General features: G+C 37.8%; 1 protein-coding gene across 4 annotated transcripts in view; it reads left to right on the top strand.

Annotated features, from left to right (window-relative positions):
- LOC134205545 (fasciclin-1) overlaps positions 1–20843 on the top strand; it is a 576572-nt gene that overhangs the window by 484777 nt on the left and 70952 nt on the right. For all 4 annotated transcript variants that reach the window (XM_062680847.1, XM_062680846.1, XM_062680848.1 and 1 more), the window contains one exon: positions 7348–7532. In XM_062680847.1, the coding sequence (XP_062536831.1) occupies positions 7348–7532 (185 nt within the window). The remainder of the gene's footprint in view (positions 1–7347; positions 7533–20843) is intronic.

Genomic DNA, 20843 nt, shown 5'->3' with positions numbered 1-20843 from the left:
ACCTCTCCTGATAAAAGTAGCCTCACACCTCGGGAAAATTTTCCGCCGTATTTTGGGCCCCGTGCATTTTCAATTTTCAAGAATCTCCCGGAGGAATGGCTCAAGGTACTCCCGGGGGAATTTATGTACGAAACTTGCGGAGCAATTCCTGAAGGATACTTCGAGTAAGTTCCTGTATTCTAGAAGGATTTCCTGAAGGAATTATATTGTAGGAATTTACAAATTAGTTCCTGGAGCAACTTTCAGAGAAAATGCTGGATCAGTATTCAAAGATATTCCTAGAGGAATTTTCAAAGGAATTCATCTCGAAAGGATCCCTTGGAAAAAATATGGAGGAATTCCTGGAAGATATCGCCAAAAATTCAAGAAAGAATTATTGAAAGAATTTCTGGCAGAATTCCAGAAGAAAATTCTGAAACGCACGAAAGAGAAATTCTGCATAAGAAAATTCTATTTGGTATTCCTCAAATATTTTTTTTTCTGACAATTCTTAGCGGATTTTGTGAACGGGTTTCAAGGGGAATTCCCAAACTACATAATTCCATCCACCGACCTAATTTAGGACACCATCTTTGAGGAAAACTGAATGAACTTATAAATATATAACTTCCCTAACAATTATTTTTAAAACTGAATCTAGACAACAGTACCGGATTAATTTCATGTTAAACTACAATAACAAACATCACAAAATTTCTCAAAAAAGATTTTCAACGCATTCTATTTCAATAAACAGATAGTTTCGTTTCTCCCTTCTGCTTGTTTATTCCTCCCAGTCCCACCCACCCACGTGGTTTTGACAGTTGTAGTACAGTTGTATTGGTGAACCCGGTGCGAAACCGTGAAACAACACAGTGCGAACCCGACAGCTTTGGGGTTGGAACTAGTGCGAACCTAGTTCCAACCTGAGCGAATAAAAAAACACTTTGACAGCACTTAGGTTGGAACTGGTTCCAACCTAGGTTGGAACTTTTTAAAAACGAATTCGACATAACTTTTCGAAGGAAATTGAGTAAAATTTCTGTGGGATAGAAAGAGAGAGCAATGCAATTTTACTCAGTCACGTTACACGCGGAAAAATGTTTACATATACAAACCTCGCTACCTCCCGACCCCATATATCCAACATCCCAATGGTTGTAATTTGACTAAGCACGCATGCGCAGTTTGAAGCTTGTATGAGAATTACTATGAAAACAGTAATTTTTTCGGAAAACCGTTTTGCAACGTTGGTCATTAATATCTAAAAATATAAGAGTACGTTGGCAACATAGGAAACTTAGCAAGTGAATAAATCGTCTTTATTGCGAAGCAATTCACTTCTTGCAAGAAAAATTATTATGGAAATACTAAATCGTGGGAAATTCAATTGAGCAGGTGGAAGAATAACATCAATAATAAGCAGTTTTATTTTCTTTATAACTTTGCTTACGAAAATCCGATCGGTTCGCAACAACAATCGTCTTACAGATTTAGAAATATTCTACGAAGTCTTCGGGTTGATTATATTTAGGGGGTGATCCTCCAGTGCCGGACACATAAGCCATTAAACAAAAAAAAACTTTAACTATCCGGATTATATTTCCTTTTATACCATACTAGTAGAACGTACCCTGCGTTGCTCGGGTATTTTCGTTTAACGTTCGAAATGTCATTTTCTGCGTTGATTGCGACGACGCCGCATTCTACCGTTTTGCTTCGAATTGCCGGACGCTTTGAAAGCCGGACACTTCAATTGTTATTTGACTTTATTTACCATCTCAACAAGTATTTCTTGGGTTATCAATGCAGGGAACGATTCTTGGATTCTTGAAACCATTTTAACAAACGTAAGTAATCCGTGATTTGTGGTAAAAACTTGAAAATTATAGGTAAAAGTTGAAAGCATGTCATAATCAACGGTGAATTTCGTTTTTCTTAGAATGCAGCTTAAGACTCAACATTAGAAAAACTAAGCTCATATTTTATATATTCTATCATTTGCAAGGGGTATTAGTAATTTATTAACATAGTATGGCAGCACTCTTTGTCATGAATTAGAGACATTGCTTGGGAATTCACAGCTTTTAATTTTTATTACATTTTCTTTGTGTCCGGACTTCGAGGCAAGTTTTTACAATTGCTTCGATTTCCGGACATGGACAAGGACATGCTGAAATGATGTTAAATAACTGTTCATCATTTAAGTTAATTGAAATCAAATGATTCGTAATGAGCAATCATAGTTACAATTTCATTAGATTTGAGTTGCTACACCCCAAAAGGAACATTGCTTGCTCTCAGCTTATCGATATATACTTATACACATATTGTAAATGGTATCACTTTATTAATTGTACACAAGTAGCAAAACTTGCCTACAGTTTCTAGTAAAGGTTGTCTTCAAATGTATTTTTTTTAACCATTCACATTTTTGTAGAAAAAAAACAAGTTCGTAAAACTAGCTTTTTTAACAGAATTGTATAAAAAGACACGTTGTGAACGACTCCCGTCAAATAAAAAAAACTCAACATTTCTCGGACACGCCCGGATTTATCAATCCGCATGAATTCATTATTCCAATCGCTCTTTTCAATCCTTGATTTCTAAAAGCAAACTGAAACGGATTTCAAAAGACACATAAATACCACTAATTGCAGCTTACCCACGTTGAATTTGAGAGGTAGTATTGAAGAAAATATTTCATTACTCACAGACACGTCAAATTTCAAAAAAGCATTCTACCTTGAAAGGGAAGAGGGAGGAAATTGTATGAAATTATTAGATTCCCAATGTTGTATTTATTTGCAGTTAAATGCTCCCGCTTGGTTTCAAATGCTGTTTTTGGTAGTCCTGGTCAATCTCGGAGCAGAAACTTCGGATGGTACACACAACCGGGGGATGCCAGATTTCCATAAATTTGTATAGAAACCTTACCTATCCTTATCGAGAAATATGAATGCTGTTTCCTACACTGAGGAAAATGGACGTATGATTTTCAATCAAACGCCTTATGAAAATTTGCCACAAGGAATCGGTATGAATTTCAAAATGTTGCCTTATGAACGATGATTTTCATTTTAAAAAAGCTGAGTGTGGCAGACTGGGTTCGAACCAAGGACGTCGGGAACGGGAGGCCGGTATGTAGACCAAACGCCCATCGACGCTTGAATACTCGGGAAGGTAACTGCGTACAAAAAGCATTGTTGGAGGAATTATCAGTCGAAGATTCATAAGGTGCCAGTTATGAATTTCGATAGTCTAGTTCGCTGAGTGTAGTTGTCTTTGAACGGATTGAATTGGCTATTTAAAGATCAATATAGCCAAACTCGTGTCCGGAAATTCGAAACAAAAGTGTCCGGAATTTGAAGCATTCCTTATACTGTGTCCGGATTTCGAAGCAAGCGATGTTCAATGTTTTCGATTATATTAGCTATTTCGTGCATACAAAATGTCATTTTCAGTACACTACAGCAAATTTGATAAGTTAATCTTGAGAGTGTGTGTTATCACTCAGTGTGAAGAACTTAATTCCGTTTGTAATATTGAACTGAAAATTTAGCAGTGCTTAGGTGTCCGGACTTCGAGTCGAAACGGTAGATCATCTTTCCAGCGATCGCATTAGGTTTTCTCCAAACTCGCCTTAATATTGTATTTTGACAATTTTCCCAACTTTTCCTTTAAAATTTACTAACCTTATGCATATAGAAACACAACTGATCCCAATACGAATCGATTAGTGAGGAAATCTCGCAAATCGGTCATCCTCTTCGTGAGTTACATTGCCTCAAAGGAAGAATAGATAGAAGAAAGAAACACAAAATATGACTATTGACCATTGATGATTCATACAAACTATATTTGATCATTTGAACACGTTTTTCGACGATGAATTTTGGTGAAAAATTTTACGATTCAGAAAAATGTCTCCTAGTAACGGACACTATTGCATCATGTTCAAATGTGACTAAGTTCCTGTTACATGAGTAAAGACATAATTCAGAATAGTAATATCATTCACGTGCTTTAAGTTGTAAATATTAAAAATTGTTAGTGGAGCTTATTTGACTCTTCAGCTAAATTTTTTACATCCTAATCCAAATTCCCACCTTTTTCAATGTCCTCTTCAATTTTTGTTTCTGCTAATTTCTGTGGCTTTCTCAGCAAGAAGAAACAATTGAATTGAAGTAAGTGTAGTTTTGTACAAAGTTTATCACATGAAGATCTGATATTCCTTGCCATTAGAAGCCTGTTCAATAGCTTCCTTTTGTACTTAATAAGATGAAGGAGGGACTTCTGCAAGTAGTGTCGTTTTAAGAAGTGTCCGGTATTGGGAGGTGTCCCGCGCTGGGAGATCTTCCCCTAAATAGCTAGTGATCCGCCTCACGTAAGGATCTCTCACATACGGGGCGTTTTCTATAGTAATTTCCATACAAACTTCAAACTGCTCGTACTCAGTTATATTATAACCAATTCAGTTGAAAATTTAGGAGGTTAACCAAAACAGCAAATGTTATCGTTCAAGCATAAGGGAGCGCAAAAGTCAAAATTTCAATCACTCTAGGCTCTAACCAAAATAATTATCTTATGATCTGTTTTACGTAGTTTACGTCGGGCGGTCGTATCTTGTATATAACCCTTCTGATTTTTGACCAGCGTAAGCAACATTCGCCAACTTATTTGGCTGGACTACCGGTGAAAAGATACCAAATACCGTTTCTAAAATATTGATAAGGTTGGACAACATAAAACTGTCGCTTTCTCTCAATACACGTGAAGGATGACCAAAGCCAGAATCACCAACACTAATGTCACTGTGTAGGATGTATAAAATAAAAGTGGGTGGTAATCCTGTTGCACCAAAAACAGCACAAACACTTCGAGAGGAGTACTCGCTTAACTTTTCAAAAGGTCCTAAGTAACATTTTTTCATGAATTAATTTGAATACAGCAATCAATAGCTTCATGTTGTTCTGTTGATTGCGCTATTCAAATCAATTCATGAAAAAAATGTTACTTAGGTCCTTTTGAAAAGTTAAGCGAGAATACAGCGGAATCACGCAAACTTTTATTCATTTAGAGAACTCAATTGGTAAATTGTACATAATTTTTACACTTATAGAAATTAAGCTAAGCGAAACCTTTTAATTAATTTTCAAGGAAATTACTTTTTTGTACCATTACTCCTTGACTGGTGCTCTAATTTCGTAAAACTATGGGCTTCCGAAATCATTAAGGGGAACTGTTCCGATCTCCATCTCACTGAACATATATTCATCTCATCGCGAAACAAAGAAATACAGCACCAATTTCCTCGCATCTTTTTATATATATGCGTGCTCACTGCTGAAATCAAATTGCTTTCCATTGCTTTGTTTCCGATGGGATGAATATCAGAGCCATGAGATGAATTCCAGAAGCAGTTCCCCTAGAGAAATTTTGCAAGTTCTAGTCAATTAATTACAGAGTAGCAAGTACAAATCTAGCGGCCATAATGCCCAGGCTTATATGCATTGGCGTAACTAATGAAAAATTCTAGGGGGGGCTAACTTTTTTTAAACTTTTCTATTTTAACACTCATAAGACAGAAAGTTTACCATTTTTGCTCGATTCAACTGATGTATATTATTGGTTCACCAGATATCAATGGACGACTGAAATATTTCAAATGATGTTCATCGACGCTCAGCCCTGTTTCAAAAATCTAGAAATCTCGTAGGATTCCCAACATCCTTGACAGGGTAAGAAAACCATAGGTGTTGTGCTCGCCGTTCATAGAATGTGAAGCACGATCCTGAGTTTTAAAGGATTTTTTGATTTGCTTCGAACCTAGAATACATTATAAATTAAATATTAGTTAGTTAAACTCTTTTTGCCAGCTTTCAATTCAGTGGCCTACGAGCTTTCAAACTGCGATCTGACCACAACAAACTAACCTTTCTTTTCTGTTAGAATAACTTCTAGGATGATTTAAAAAAATCAGTTTTACATCCCAATACAACTTATTGATCGTTAATTTTCAATTTAGTTTAAAAAAATTGCAACAAATTAACTTATAGGAGCATTTGTTAACATTTGTTAACACATAGGAAAATTTAACACATCTTTTCTCTCAGTAGGTCTGTTTCACGCCTACTGAGTCATTTTCACTTGTTTCATTGCTGCAGCGACAATAGGAGTTCAGAGAATTAAATAGTACCTATGCGGAGTTTATAAAACCCATCCGAAAGAAAACAAAGCTCTTTCTCATTCAACTTTTAGTTACCTCTACTTGAAATCTAAGAGTTTTACCGAACCATTCTCAAGAAGCCTACAGTGAATTAAAATGCGCTGCAACTTTTAGGATTCGTATTAGTTAGGAAGGTTAGGATCATACGCTCGATTTAGATAACAATTACTCACAAAGCCCTGGAAAAACTTGAAAATCTCAAGGAATTGTCCATTATCCATTAAGTACTTGTAATACTAATAAATAATATATTTTTTATTTCACTTGTTGATGAGGTATTTCTTTTGGTATTTCATAAGTTATAACGTGTTGCAAGTTGCAAGCCTTATAACAATTGCTCGAAGTTCAAAAACTTGAGCGAATAGATTCAACTTGCTGTAGTGTTTCGAAGAGAGGGATTGGATAATGAAGACAATCCTTTCTCTACATTTACCCCCGTATATAATCAGTGGACTAGATATGTGCAATACTTATACAAAGTAACATTTTCTAGGGGGGGCTAGCCAGATCCTAGGTGGGGCTATAGCCCCCCCTAGCCACCCTGTAGTTACGCCAATGCTTATATGTACACATTTTGCGTAGGTTGGTATGATACCGAATCGAATTTTAAAAATGTTGAGCGGTTTATTCCTAATAAATCCATAATCCAACAATACTGCAGCGAAATTATTACAAACTTGCTTTTATGATCGCCCGTGAAACTTTCAATTTCCCAACAAAATCCTTTCCTGGATACCATACCATGAGCATTGCATATATCAGATAGAAATATCCTGTCAGTCTAAGCACTTGTGAGAAAGCAATAAAATTGAAAGCGACACTCGTTGCAAATATGGTTTACTCTCGAAAGTCAGACCAACGAACAACCTGTTACACGGTTTGCAGGAGAAAGTACAATGTTATTCAGAAGGCGCCAGCTTTCGAAAAGCTTGAATAGAACCGTCATACTTCGCACCGGAAAACACCATTGATGAAGGGATGCATATAAAATGTAAAGAACATGTTGGTTTTATTGTCGGTGCAGAGAGAAAGATTTCTTTTATGATTCGAATAAAAATTGCAATGGAAAAAGCTTGATTTTGGCTACCTTTCATTTAAATGATTTTATTAAAATTTCTCCTCTTTATCTTTCTCCACAGCTAATGTCGCCACAACACTGGAACAGCTAGGTACGATCATAACATCGGACTACGATGGCAACCCGCCGATCTATGTAACGCGAAAGCGTCAACCGATTGGAACTGAGGACATTTATGTCAACAACGCTAAAATTATTCGCAGTCGGTCCAACGTGCAACTGTCCAATCAATATGGAAAGAAGCAGGTAACGTTGTATGATCACGTGATGCATATAGGATTCATTCTGTAACTATTCTCTAAAGCGTTGTGATACTTTATAACGGAAATTCGTGTTTTAGTATTCCCTCAAGGACTATGAATTTATTTTTATTTATTTTCTACCTTATTTTCAATTAAATTCCTTACAACGTTAGACCATGCATGCTAAAGATGGCTGGGTTCGATACCCAATTCGGTTTAGGAAATTTTCAAGTTAGGGTTTCTTTTGTCGTTGAGCATAAGAGACAAATCGCGTTAATCCCATGAGTCACGAAATGGCGTAGAAAGCTCGTAGTTAATAACTATGGAAGATGCAATACGATAATGATTCAGTGGAGGGCATAATGACAACAAAGAAAACGAAGAAAACTAAGAAGAAAGTAACGTACATTTAATTTTACATTAGGACCACACTGTACATCTCTAATATGCTACAACTGAAAGAACAGACAGCTCCTCGTTAAAGTTTGTACATACTTTCGGTAATATAAATAATTTTTACAACTGCGAAATGTTGTAAATAAGAAGAAATAAACTGTAATTCCACTTACAGTAGATGAGCACATGGAGTACTTCACAGCTTGCAGTTAACCTTTTCCTGACATCATCGTTCATCCTGAACAAGCCTGGTAAAAGTCGGCGAAAATAAACATTCAGGCAAATAGCATGCCGGAATAAGGCCAAGGGCTGAAAGGCAAAATTTATACTTTTTTCAAGTGAAATGTTATGAGCAGATGCTTACGAACAAAGGAAATGCCCGAAAAAATGTTGCAGCAAACCCGGTTGAGTGCGTTTACCATTCCCATCTTCTTCTTGCATGGCGCTGTTCCGCCGTGGTGGAACGAGAACTCATGAGAAGTTCCAAGTGCTTCAGTTTACCAGCAACGTAAGTTTTCTTTTCAACTGACGAAAAAGCACTTCAAGTAAGTTTGCGTCAAGTTTGAACAAATTAAATAGTGTTCACTGTTACATGCAAACTGCCCTGAAATTTGTAATGGGCTTCTTTAATCTAGTTTTTCCGTTTTATATTTTCATCGACTTTTTCGAAGTGCGCTAAAGACATTGCAATAAAATTGTGACAATCTTAAATTGTTCCGAATGTTCATTACTAACTCGCATGGAAGTGACGAATATTGTTTTTATATGAATTTGGGTAGGTAATTAAAACAACTTTTTCACCAAACTATCCTACTGTGACTACAAATAATAGAATATATTAGCAATAACAAAACAATCAATATAGTGCAAAAAGTTGTAATTTTGTTCAATATTGCTGACATTGTTGACATGATTTCTTAAACGTGAACATCTATGCTTAGATGTGCATATCATCTAATAATTTAAGACAATCATTTTCAAATTCACAATGTTAGCATAAATCCATCAAAACCCAGATTAATCCACCTAGCGTTGGTGGTGCCTTTCTCGCATTTAGTTAGGACACCCACCTTATATGTGGTTTATATGGTCCGATGTACCATTTTCTTCATAACTTTGAAACGCAATGACCGATCGTTATAAAATTCAATAGTGATCAACAAGGCTTTGTCCCCTGTCGAATGAAACTTGTTGCGAGAAAATCGGTTTAGGATTACTATACGAAAAGTTGTCTAATGTTTTTATAGCTTTTGTGCACACACATACACACACACATACACACACACATACACACGGACAGACAGACATGTGCTCAGCTCGTCGAGCTGAGTCGATTGGTATATAATACTATGGGTCTCAGAGGCTTCTATAAAAAGTTCGTTTTCAGAGTGAAATGATAGCCTTTCGGTACAACTTTGTTGTACGAGAAAGGCAAAAACGTAAAACCTTACTGGTGATGGGGCTCCTAAATTTCACTGCCACAGCACCATTTTCAACACATGGTGTTGATGTTAAACTCGTGAAAAGCCATTGGGAGCTCGCAAAAAGTGGTTGCAAATTTAATTTGCTCCCGGTTGGAGAAAATCAAATATTTATACGGAACCGTCCAAGCAAGAACGCTCGAGTGTGTGGTTTTCTTTTATTGTGTGTGGGGTGTTTTCCGCTTGGCATCAAAAGCGAGCCAAGGAATAACAAAACATATAAATTGAATCAGGAGCGTGCAGATCACCGAGAAGTCGGAGCAAAGTCGGAACTGTCCGTCATGCTGAAACGAAACAAAAGTAATCAAATAGGTTTTCGGCAGGTATTTCCGTTCGGGGTCTAATTCTCGCCATAGCTACATACCTGAACCAATGAGAGCATCATTTAGTAGCATGTAATTTATAACACCATCGTATCAGATCATAAACTTAGGGGGCATTTGGTGATAGGAAAATTTATAGCAAATAAAACTCGCATCACTGATTTGTGCGCCCGGATCTAAATATCTGCCGTGACCCTGCCAAATGCTAAAATACGAATCCATGCCCCAGTCAATGCCAAGATGGGGTGAAGAAAAGGTCTGAAATAGTCTAGCTATTAGGTGCTCATTATTTTCCCAAATGTGATTGTTGTGTAATCGTCCAGTTGATGCGCTGGAGAAACCATGAAAACAATCACAGTATTTAATGAAATGGAAAAAATAAAATTTTCTTTTATGATGAGGGTAATACAGGTTTCATTATTATTTACTTCATTTTTGTTCAGCTGAGCACAGCTGGTGCTGTAAATGTTTGTTATTCTGTGATGAATCAGTAATAATGAAGAGTGCATTACGATTCAAATGAATGGTGGTTGGGGTTATTCACTCAATAAGCGATTCATTCACACAATTCGTCTGGAGAGATGAAAATTTAATCGTCCGTTGGACATGACGAAACATTTATTGCAAACATTTTTAGCATTGTACACTTTCGTTAAAGTTAAGTAACCTTATCATTTGACTTGAACTTCAGGCAAGAATCAGTTCCCATATTAGGAGGGAAAATCTTTAGTAACAGCGCTTCACAAATTAGCTAAGAAATGAAAAAGATCTTTTCAAGCAAAAAAAATATCCTTGCCGAAAACGAAATTGGTCATCAGCAAAAATTGAATTCACATTCCTATTCAAAATAAACTTTTCAAATAGCTTACTAGTTAAAGAAAACTGATTGGACGATAACTAGAAGCCTCATTTGGACTTTATACGGCTTAAAAATTGCAAACTTTGATGTTTGTTCATTTATCTGGAAAGTATGCCAATTGGAAACATTTGATAAGTTAACCAGAACAGGATAAAGAGCTCTCAGGAAGTTTTTTGACAAATATGATGAAAAAATGTCACTCGTAGCTTTCATATTTTAAAAAGATATCATTTCATCCAAATTAGTTCCAAACGAAGGGTCAAAAACATTTTCTTGGTTGAGAATGTTTTCGATCCCCTGCGTAACCGGATCCTCAATAGGACTAGTGAGACCTAGACTAAAATTATGAGCGCTCTTAAACTGCTGAGCAAGTTTGAGCCTTTTCGTCATAGGTTAATTAAATTTTATTTTCCTTGCAGCGCTTAGGAATATTCTTTTGAGATTTTTCAAGAGTTTCAAGAATTGTCAGAATTTTGAACTGCGATCCAACTTTGAGACATTATTCTTAAAATTAGTATTCCTCAAAATAGCGAAACTTTTTAGAATTTCATTTTGCAAATCTCGTCATATAACTTTCAAAGCTTTGATTTTGCCTTCGCCTCACGAATTAAAGACGGATAGTAGCTAGATAGAAGATCGTGGTCAATCATAACGGAGGAAAATGTTATTTCATATTGAGGGATTGCAATATCTCTGGCTTCGACAATTAATGTTGACAAAGATACGAGGTCATCGTCAATATCACTTTTGGTATTCATAGGAATATCAACATCAGCATTCCTTTTGGTATATGTGTTATATAAATCCCAATCAGCTTTATAATAATTGAAGGTTGAGCTTATTGAATTCTGCATGGTTTCTTGTGACATTTCAAAGTCAGCATGAGTTACCAATTGGCAAAAATCAGTTGAAACTATGTAAATCAATTGTCGAAGACTTTCAAGTGGATGAAAAGCAGATTGCTCCTTTGGAATAATTAATAGTTTAATATCCCGAAGTCTTCAAACTAAATGCTTCAATTAAAATTGCTTTGAGCGTTTCTCCAAGAAAAAATTTGATTTGTTTGCAAGTAAAACGTTGAAGATCAACTTTCAACCAATTCTTTTTCTGCCCAGTCTTTTGAAAAGCAAGCAGGAAGAACCCCTAGATTATTTAGTCAGATCTGATCCCAGATCTGTTTAGTAGTAAACACACGAACACATCTAAAGCGTCGCATCATCTCTTGCGCATTAAAAACTTTATAGGTTGACGTTTGTGTGGTACAGAACGTAGTAGACCTGGTAAACTAATTGATCTGAACTTCGGAACAGTTTGGAGAACTAAACACTACCAACACTTGGTAGAGGCATAAATCAATTGCAAGTTATACACGAAGACTCAATGGAAATATGTGGGCTTGATGGGTTAACAGCGGTGTGATCGGCGGCTCAAGATCGTTTGAGAAATAGCTGAAATATAGTCATCTTTAACGCTGTTTAGTTTTGTTTTCCAATAGAGTAGACCCTTCCGAAGGCATGTAGGGATTTTCATGTGAAGTTTCCTTATGGTATGACAGTGAACTATGCTAAAATTTATTGAATGAACCAAATTTTACCATTTTTTGATTGGTAGCGTCCTAAATGAACACCCCTAGAAACGCAAAACACCAGTATTATGAAACTACATGAGATGGGTAAGAGATCAATAGAGGAATAACGAAATAAACGTGCGTTAGAAGAATCCTTTCAAGAAGCTTTTACTCTTGAGATTTCGATTGTTTCTCAAAATGAATTGATATGGTTTGGTTACTTGACGCTAGAAGGATTCAACATGTTTTGTTTTGTTGACGTTGATAAGTGAACCTGCCGATGGACCGGGCTTGATAGTCATATGGCTACCGGTTCTGCCTCATAAACAGGAGGTCTTGGGTTCAATCCCAGACTCGTTCCTTTTTTCTACTTTTTATCTTTTTATATTTTTTTCATGCTCGAGCAATCAATTGAAATGGAAATGGATTTCATACCGTTTCAGTCTTCTATCGTATACCTACAACTTAATTAATTCTAGCAGTACCCAGCCAACACACGATCGTATATGATGTCACATAAGATGCTAAAGTGGAGGCCATATAGGTACTTCCCCATACAATATTTACGTATATCGCCTCCACTTTAGTGTCGTATATTGCAGCATATACGATTTTATGTTCCGACATTTCCAGGATACTTTTCAATACTGGCTGTGCATGTAAAGCGAAACTTCTTTTTTTCGATGTATTGTTCAAGCTCAAATGTTAATAATCATTTCACGATGTGTTAAGCGTTCTATGCCGAAGGCGCGGCACTGGTCTTTCGGTTTTTCTAGTTCAAACACTAAACTACGGTTAGAATAAAACTTTATTATTTATGTATCACTTGTTTGTACAATTATAAACTTCTTTTACATTTCAGCACTTTTTTATTACAATTATTACAATTAACACTTTCGTATAACTATTTCACTATTTCCCGTATGACAATGTCTTTCCCAGAGATATTAACACTTTTTGTTTATCGATACTTATTCTGAGACTCTAACACCGATTTTCGATTTTACCGCGACGGACTATTTAACTGTTCACTTATGTTTTTTTTTTTCAAAAAGTTAATTAATTTAAACTTAGATCTCGATTCGTGCACTAGTCACGAGTGTCGAGGTGTCTAAGGGACAACCCTGATTCAATTGGAGTGTTCGGTAGGCCGGCTAGGGAAACCTAGAAAGCACCGAATTCCAATAAAGGTGCTGCTGAATATTTGGGACTGACCCCGAGCTTGGAAAAGCGCACGGTATTTATAGTCAATCTGAGTTCTGAATTTTATAATGATTTCATGAATTGCATCAGACTGGGCTTTGGACCCCACGAAAGTTCCGAGAATCCTTAAATAACGTAACCATTTTCCTCATCCCACATTTATCTGTTCAGACTATGTGGTTTTAATTTCAACTTCGTAAATATCCTCAATTTTTTTAGCATCCATTCATTACTCAACTTTGCATTCTTTATGGATGCTCCTCAAAGTTCTTTTGCACGAAATGCCTAATCAGCTTATTTGAAAAATCCATAAATTCCGAAACATCTTCCTTTTTATTCCAATTTTTTTCAACAGTTATTTAATTTCTTGTCATAGATTACCTAATTCAGCCTTAATATTGGACTTCCATACTTTACGAAACTTTGCCCCCTTTTTTGGATGTTCCCTTTAAAATTCTCTTGGAAAAATTCTGTTCTCTTTCCACTCTCTTAAACTCTCTTATTTCGAGCACACATTCAAGTTGCTACTTCAATTTACTAATGTATTAATTCATATATTTTTTTGTATAAAATGAGTATCTCTAAGTCCTGCCCCTTTCTTTACACATAAACTTGAACATTGCTGTCTCACAGAGTAATGTTCAACAAGTCCCAAATGTTTCATAATGCATGATACTACTAAACCAACGGAGTTGTGGAAACATTCACCCATTCACCAGCATGGGTTCTTTGTAAAACAGCGCACCATACCGCCGAGCTATTAACAGCTACCGCTTGTATTACTCTTTGATTTTAAGTATACTCTTAAAATAAATCAATAAATTGCTTTCTCTTTCTTTCAACTGGGCTTTGAATTAAATTCCCCTTTCCCTGAAGAATCATTACCCCTTCGGGACGGCTCTTCCTTTTCCGAACCACTCAGACCCCAATATCAATATTTCTCGGGTACTTATTCAAAAGGACGTATGTGATTTTGTAAACAAAGATTCAAACGTCTGTTTGTCCAATCTGATGGCACTCCCACGCAAACCAACACCAACAACAGGTAGCCGAAGCCTCCCCCTATCTGTCAATGGTGATGGTTTGCGTGGGAGGGCTCTCAGATCGGACAAATCGACGTTTGAATCTTTGTTTACAAAATCACATACGTCCTTTTGAATAAGTACCCGAGATTTCCTTTCAAGTTTATATTGGTAAGAACAAAATCATGTTCTCTCTGTTTTTCATACTGGGCAACAAACCCCTTTATATCAATACACCTGCATACGTGTATGTAGATTCAATGAAGACTCTTATTGTCTCTATCATTTTGGCTAAGTTATTATTCCGCGCTCCTCACCCAAACAAATTCTTTCCTTAGTGTCCTATACATATGCGCCAATGCATCATCATCAATGACGATCGCGGCTATGTACCGCTATATCGTACACTGTCCAATATGTGAGCACGTTTGAACATGTCAATCCACCGCACTCCAGTTAAGTAAATCTGACTAAGCTGTTTTCGACGGTTTCGCCAAACCGTGATAAGGGTATGCGATATTTCACATAACTTTTAAATTGATGAAAAGTAAATTAACTCAACAATTCCTACATGCAATATTTTTAATTTATGTTGATTGCTTAAATTACTTTGCGTTGAGTAATTGAATATATTCGGCTTTGTTTTTACAGAAATAATGGACAGTAGGCAACGATTGCTGCTTGACGTTTTTTTCTGCTGCTGATAATTTTTATTCTTGATCCGCCAAATTTCAAAATTTTGCAAGCCTTTTTCGAAGCAGTTAATCCTTATCAAACTTACAAAACTTCAAGAATCAAATCATTTTTAATTGCTCTACTCGAATAAAAAGAAGAAGATTAAATTCATTTTGCATCTGTCTCTGGAACCAACGAAATTCGAGGGATTTTGGCAGAACCCGTCCAGCGGAAATACTGCCTAGAATAAACGAAACAATCTTATGGAATATCTAGCAACGGGTATGCCATTCGTGCCATTTTATTTGATTGGCCTTGAAAACATCATCCCAGCATCGTCGGTTGTCCGTTGGGAACGAGCGTTTCTCCAATAAGGCTGGCATTGTGGTGCACTGGAGTCCGAATGAACGAACCTGTGAGTTGGGAATCATTGCCATTGGACGAAAAGGTACGGATAGAGGTTTGGTATGAAAAGGATTTATGAGCATCGGTAAGTGTTTTTAAATTCATATTAGATCAAGTATATACAAAATTATTTCGATTGGTCGGATAATTTATGATTGACTTAATGACTTACACGCTAACCTTATTTCAAGTTATGTGCATATTATTTCTTGTATTGTATATGTATTGCTTTTTTCTTTAATCTTTTCCGTATTGGAACCATATAGAAGTGACATAGTTTTACTATCACCCGATACAATTTAAAAATTCCCAACAGTCTGATCTGATCAGAATGCAATCATTATATAATTGAAAAATTGCTTATTTGAACCGGTCAGATAATCAACATATCTATTTCAAATCCAACATATAAGCAATATCCCGCATCCAGCGATTCTCTATTTTGTTAAATTTTTTTTTTAAATCAAATCTTTTTCTGATAACAAACGCTTTTTTTAGAGGGTTAAAATTTACATTTCAATCTATTACAAATACTAAACGGATAAAGCTCAATCCTAGATTTGAACATCCAAAATCACACTGACGTCATATATAGTAGAATACATACAGGAGGATCCTTCTGTTGTTGATAATCATCTTCGTACGGTATAATGTTCTACACTAGTTTCATACATAAACAACTCATTAAAAGGTGAACGCACTTCATGTCTACTTTATACCTTATTATCACAAACATCTAAAATCATAAATATCTCATTAAAAAACACACAAAAAAAATCGTAAAACAGTAATTTAAGACGACCAAAAAGCAAACAGGACCCGTTGTCTGGCAATCAATGCTATACTTTAAATCCTGGCCGACTTTAAACAGCAATCAACAATGTTTTATTCATATTCAAGATTTTCTACAAAATATCACCATGTTGTTATCAATAGCTGGCTGGATACGCTAAAATATACAGAACATTTGGCACACAACATATCGCGCCAACCACGCCATTCTTCATTGTAGTTTCCATAATTATTCAAAAGGAAGTAAATAAATTCTAACGAAATGTAGAATGATACACAGTTCAACACATCATTTGATCGTGACTCTGTTGTAAAGTATTTGGTATGGGTAGCATTTTATGCAAATAAAATGCTTAAAAAGCAACAAACCGCCAATAAATAGTAGGTAAAAAATAACTGATATATTCTTTCTGATATTTACAAATATAAACCCAATGCTCTCTCATCTCCCTAGATAACTCTGAGTACCCATCTTGTGTTTTTCGCTATTTTTCCGAATTGTTGAATTTTTTCCGATAATCAAAAATAATTACTGCAAATTATTACTTTTTAGTGCATGTTATTTGACCAGTCATTCTACCTTATACACCGAAAAAGTTTAAAATATAAGTTAATCAAAGAATTGTTAACCCAACAGGTTTCGTTGTTATGAATACGTTTCTGGACAATTAAAGGTCGATTATTTTCCTGATTTGTGGTCGTTGTAGGATTATACAAAAAAAAGAAAGTATGTTTTAAAAATGAGTTAAGTGTGTATAAACATTCTGTCTAGAAGTGGTGTGAGTAACGTTGTTATGTAAAGTTTTATTTTCTTGGTTTAAATAAGTTGTGTATGAGTTTTCACGGGGTTATTGAGATAATGCAATATATCACGAAGCTATTATAAGTAATTATGATAGATTTTTATTATCTCATGAAATAGTGCTTGAAAGATCGTGTTAAAGTGCGCGTCGGTTCAGTTCAAGTTACGCGTATCTCGGTATGCAAAAGTTACCAAGCTTACATTGTGCGAGATTTTCTCGGGACAATCCAGGTAAAAATGAAAGTTGATACAGTTCTTGAGAGTGTGTCGGTTCGATCGTAGAAGCGCGATCCTCAGTATGCAGAAGCCACCGGGCTCGCATTGTATTAGTTTTTCTTTGTCGCGATACCATGAAGGTAAAATAGTTTTTAAAATAGTGTTCTCTTAAAAAGTAGAACGGTCTCGAGGCCACAGATTTTTATGTTTGTTTAAAACAGAACGGTCTCGAGAGCACGGAATTTTTGTTCTACTTAGTGCGGTTAGTAATTGAACTAATTAGTGCGCGATAGTCAAACTACACGTTATACACAGAATGCCGTTTACCAAGACGAACCCCGCTACATGCCCTACCCCATATCTTCCAACATCCCAGTGATTTCTCGTGGAAGTGCAGATGACTCGTCGGCTTCCATCAAAGCGAGTATCACGTCAACATTTTCCTACCCATTCCTTAATTGACCTGCATTCGGACACGGCCGGCGCTGGTATTGCTTTATATTGGGTCACCAGTTTTTACACATTGAGGATGATGTGGGGTGATAAAATCGGAATATTACTGTATCAAAGGCATAACGAAATTATTATTCGTTTTGTATTAGGATATCTCATCAGTAATCATGTTATGCCTAAAGTATTTTTGATATTTTTTTTATTATTTCTTGTCATGTTACCTCTTATGCATATCAAGTTCATACGAACTGCTGTTTTCAAGATATTAGCTTCTGCTCCGGCTCTATAACAAAATGGTGTGGCGTTTGCCATATCACGAAGTATGCCATGGAAGAAGCAAAACACATAAAAATAACACCCCAGACCCCAGAGGAAGTGCTTCCCAATGTATGCTTATATCTATTGAAATACAGAAGATCGGATCCGACAACTCGAACCATGAGCGCATTATGGGACGCCATGGTCTCGGAGAAATGAGCGAAAACGGAGAGCTGTTCGCAGAATTTTGTGGTAATAACGACATGGTGATCGGGGGATCGCTCTTCCCTCATCGACCGGTTCACAAGGTCACGTGACGGCTTTACAGAAAATCAAATCGACCACATCTGCATCAGCCGAAAATGGAAACGGAACCTTCTTGATGTACGGAATAAACGTAGTGCCGATATCGCGTCTGATCATCACCTCCTCATCGGCGAAATACGTCTGCGAATTGCGCGGATTCGTCGGCAGGAGGAAAGAGTTGGACGACGATTCAACACACGCCGACTGGACGATGCCACGGTGAAACAGTCCTTCGTTGAAGACCTGGAGACGCGTGCTGCAGATATTCCGGAAGGTGGCAGCGTGGAAGACCAATGGACCGCCATCAAGAATGCCTTCATCACCACCAGCGAGAACAATATGGGCGAGCTGCGCACCCAGAGAAAACAATGGATCACCGATGAGACCTGGAGAAAGATAGAGAAGCGAGGAGAAGCCAATGCCGCGATAGAGCAATCAAAAACCAGAGAAGCCAAAGTCTTAGGCGGTCAACAATACTCGGCTCTTGAGAAGGAAGTTAAACGCTCATGTCGACGGGACAAGTGAGCGTGGGCAGACTCTCTGGACGACGAAGGAGAAAGAGCCGCAGCAACCGAGGACATTCGCCTCCTCTACGATATCTCACGACGCTTAAGCGGGGCGAAGATGAATGCAACGATGCCTGTGAAAGACGCGAATGATCAGTTATTGACCGACCCAACTGACCAGCTGAAACGCTGGTTCGAGCACTTCGAACAACTTTTTGAAGTGCCAACCAGGCCATCACCACCTCGGCATGATCTGCCTAGGATCCGACGTATAACACGCGTCAATACCGAAGCTCCATCACTGCTAGAGATTCAAACAGCCATCCAAAGCATGAAATCGAATAAAGCCCCAGGGGTCGACCGCATATCAGCCGAGATGCTCAAAGCTGACCCCATGACATCCGCTCAACTACTGCATCGTTTATTTCGTAATATCTGGGACACCGCAACTTTCCCGGTCGACTGGATACAAGGTATCTTAGTGAAGGTGCCCAAAAAGGGTGACCTGACTGTATGCGATAACTGGCGAGGCATTATGTTGCTGTGTACCGTTCTCAATGTTCTGTGCAAAACTATCCTAGCCCGGATTCAGGAGAAGATCGATGCGACTCTCCGGCGGCAGCAAGCTGGATTCCGTGCCGGAAGATCCTGTGTGGACCATATTGTCACGCTCCGCATCATTCTGGAGCAGGTCAACGAATTCCAAGAGTCCCTTTACTTGGTATTCATTGACTACGAAAAAGTTTTCGACCGTCTCAATCACTAGAATATGTGGGGCGCCCTGAGACGCAATGGAGTTCCTGAGAAAATCATCGGCCTTATCGAGGCACAGTACGAGGCCTTCTCGTGTAGAGTGCTGCACAATGAAGTCTTGTCCGACCCTCTCCGGGTCGTAGCTGGTGTGAGGCAAGGATGTATTCTATCACCGTTACTGTTCCTCATCGTAATCGACGAGATTCTGGTAGATGCGATTGACCGTGAACCAAACCGCGGGCTGTTATGGCAGCCTATAACCATGGAGCACCTAAATGACTTCGAATTGGCGGATGATGTTGCACTCCTCGCGCAACGGCGCTCTGATATGCAGAGTAAGCTCAACGACCTTGCCGAGCGCTCCTCTTCGGCAGGTTTAGTCATCAACGTCAACAAAACCAAACCGTTGGATGTAAACACGGTGACTCCTTCCAGTTTCACAGTAGCCGGGCAACCAGTGGAGAATGTTGAAAGCTTCCAATATCTTGGTAGCCAAATGGCGTCAGACGGCGGTACCAAGATCGACATAAGCGCACGGATAAAGAAAGCAAGGGCTGCCTTTGCGAGTTTAAGAAATATCTGGAAAACAGGCAGATAAGTGAACGCACCAAAATACGAATTTTCAACTCTAACGTGAAATCTGTGCTGTTATACGCTAGCGGAACATGGTGTGTATCAGTGGAGAACACTCAACGGCTGCAGGTGTTCATTAACAGATGCCTGCGATATATAATTCGGGCCTGGTGGCCTCACAACTGGATCTCCATCGTCGTTGTCACCAGAGGCCGATAGCAACAGAAATTCGGGATCGGAAGTGGGGCTGGGTCGGCCACACTCTACGTAGGGGCGGAAACGAAATCTGTAAACAAGCATTACACTGGAACCCAGCGGGACATCGCAGCAGAGGCAGACCCAGAGGCTCATGGTGGCGAAGCCTCAATAAAGAAATAAAAGATGTCGGCCGAAATCTAACCTGGCAACAGGTTAAAGCGATAGCCGGGCAACGCTCAGGATAGAGATCTTTCAAGTCGGCCCTTTGCACCACCGGAGGTGTACAGGATCCATAAGTAAGTAAGTAAAGTCTATATTGCATGCAAGTTGTAAGCAATCTTGTTGGGAAGAGGGCCATTTCTGCGAAGAAAAGTGTAATTTTCCGCATGGCAAGTTTTACGCGCTGTTTACTTTTCATATTTTTTTTTCTGTGTAGTTCTCCAATGAAAGACCTTTTCATCATAGCATCTTCCAGTCAGCATGTCTTCTAGCGGTCCATGGAGGAAGAGCGATAGCCTGATCACCAT

This window comes from Armigeres subalbatus, chromosome 1 (assembly GCF_024139115.2).
Source record: "Armigeres subalbatus isolate Guangzhou_Male chromosome 1, GZ_Asu_2, whole genome shotgun sequence".
Classification (NCBI taxonomy): domain Eukaryota; kingdom Metazoa; phylum Arthropoda; class Insecta; order Diptera; family Culicidae; genus Armigeres; species Armigeres subalbatus.
This window is presented reverse-complemented; position numbering and strand designations above follow the sequence as displayed.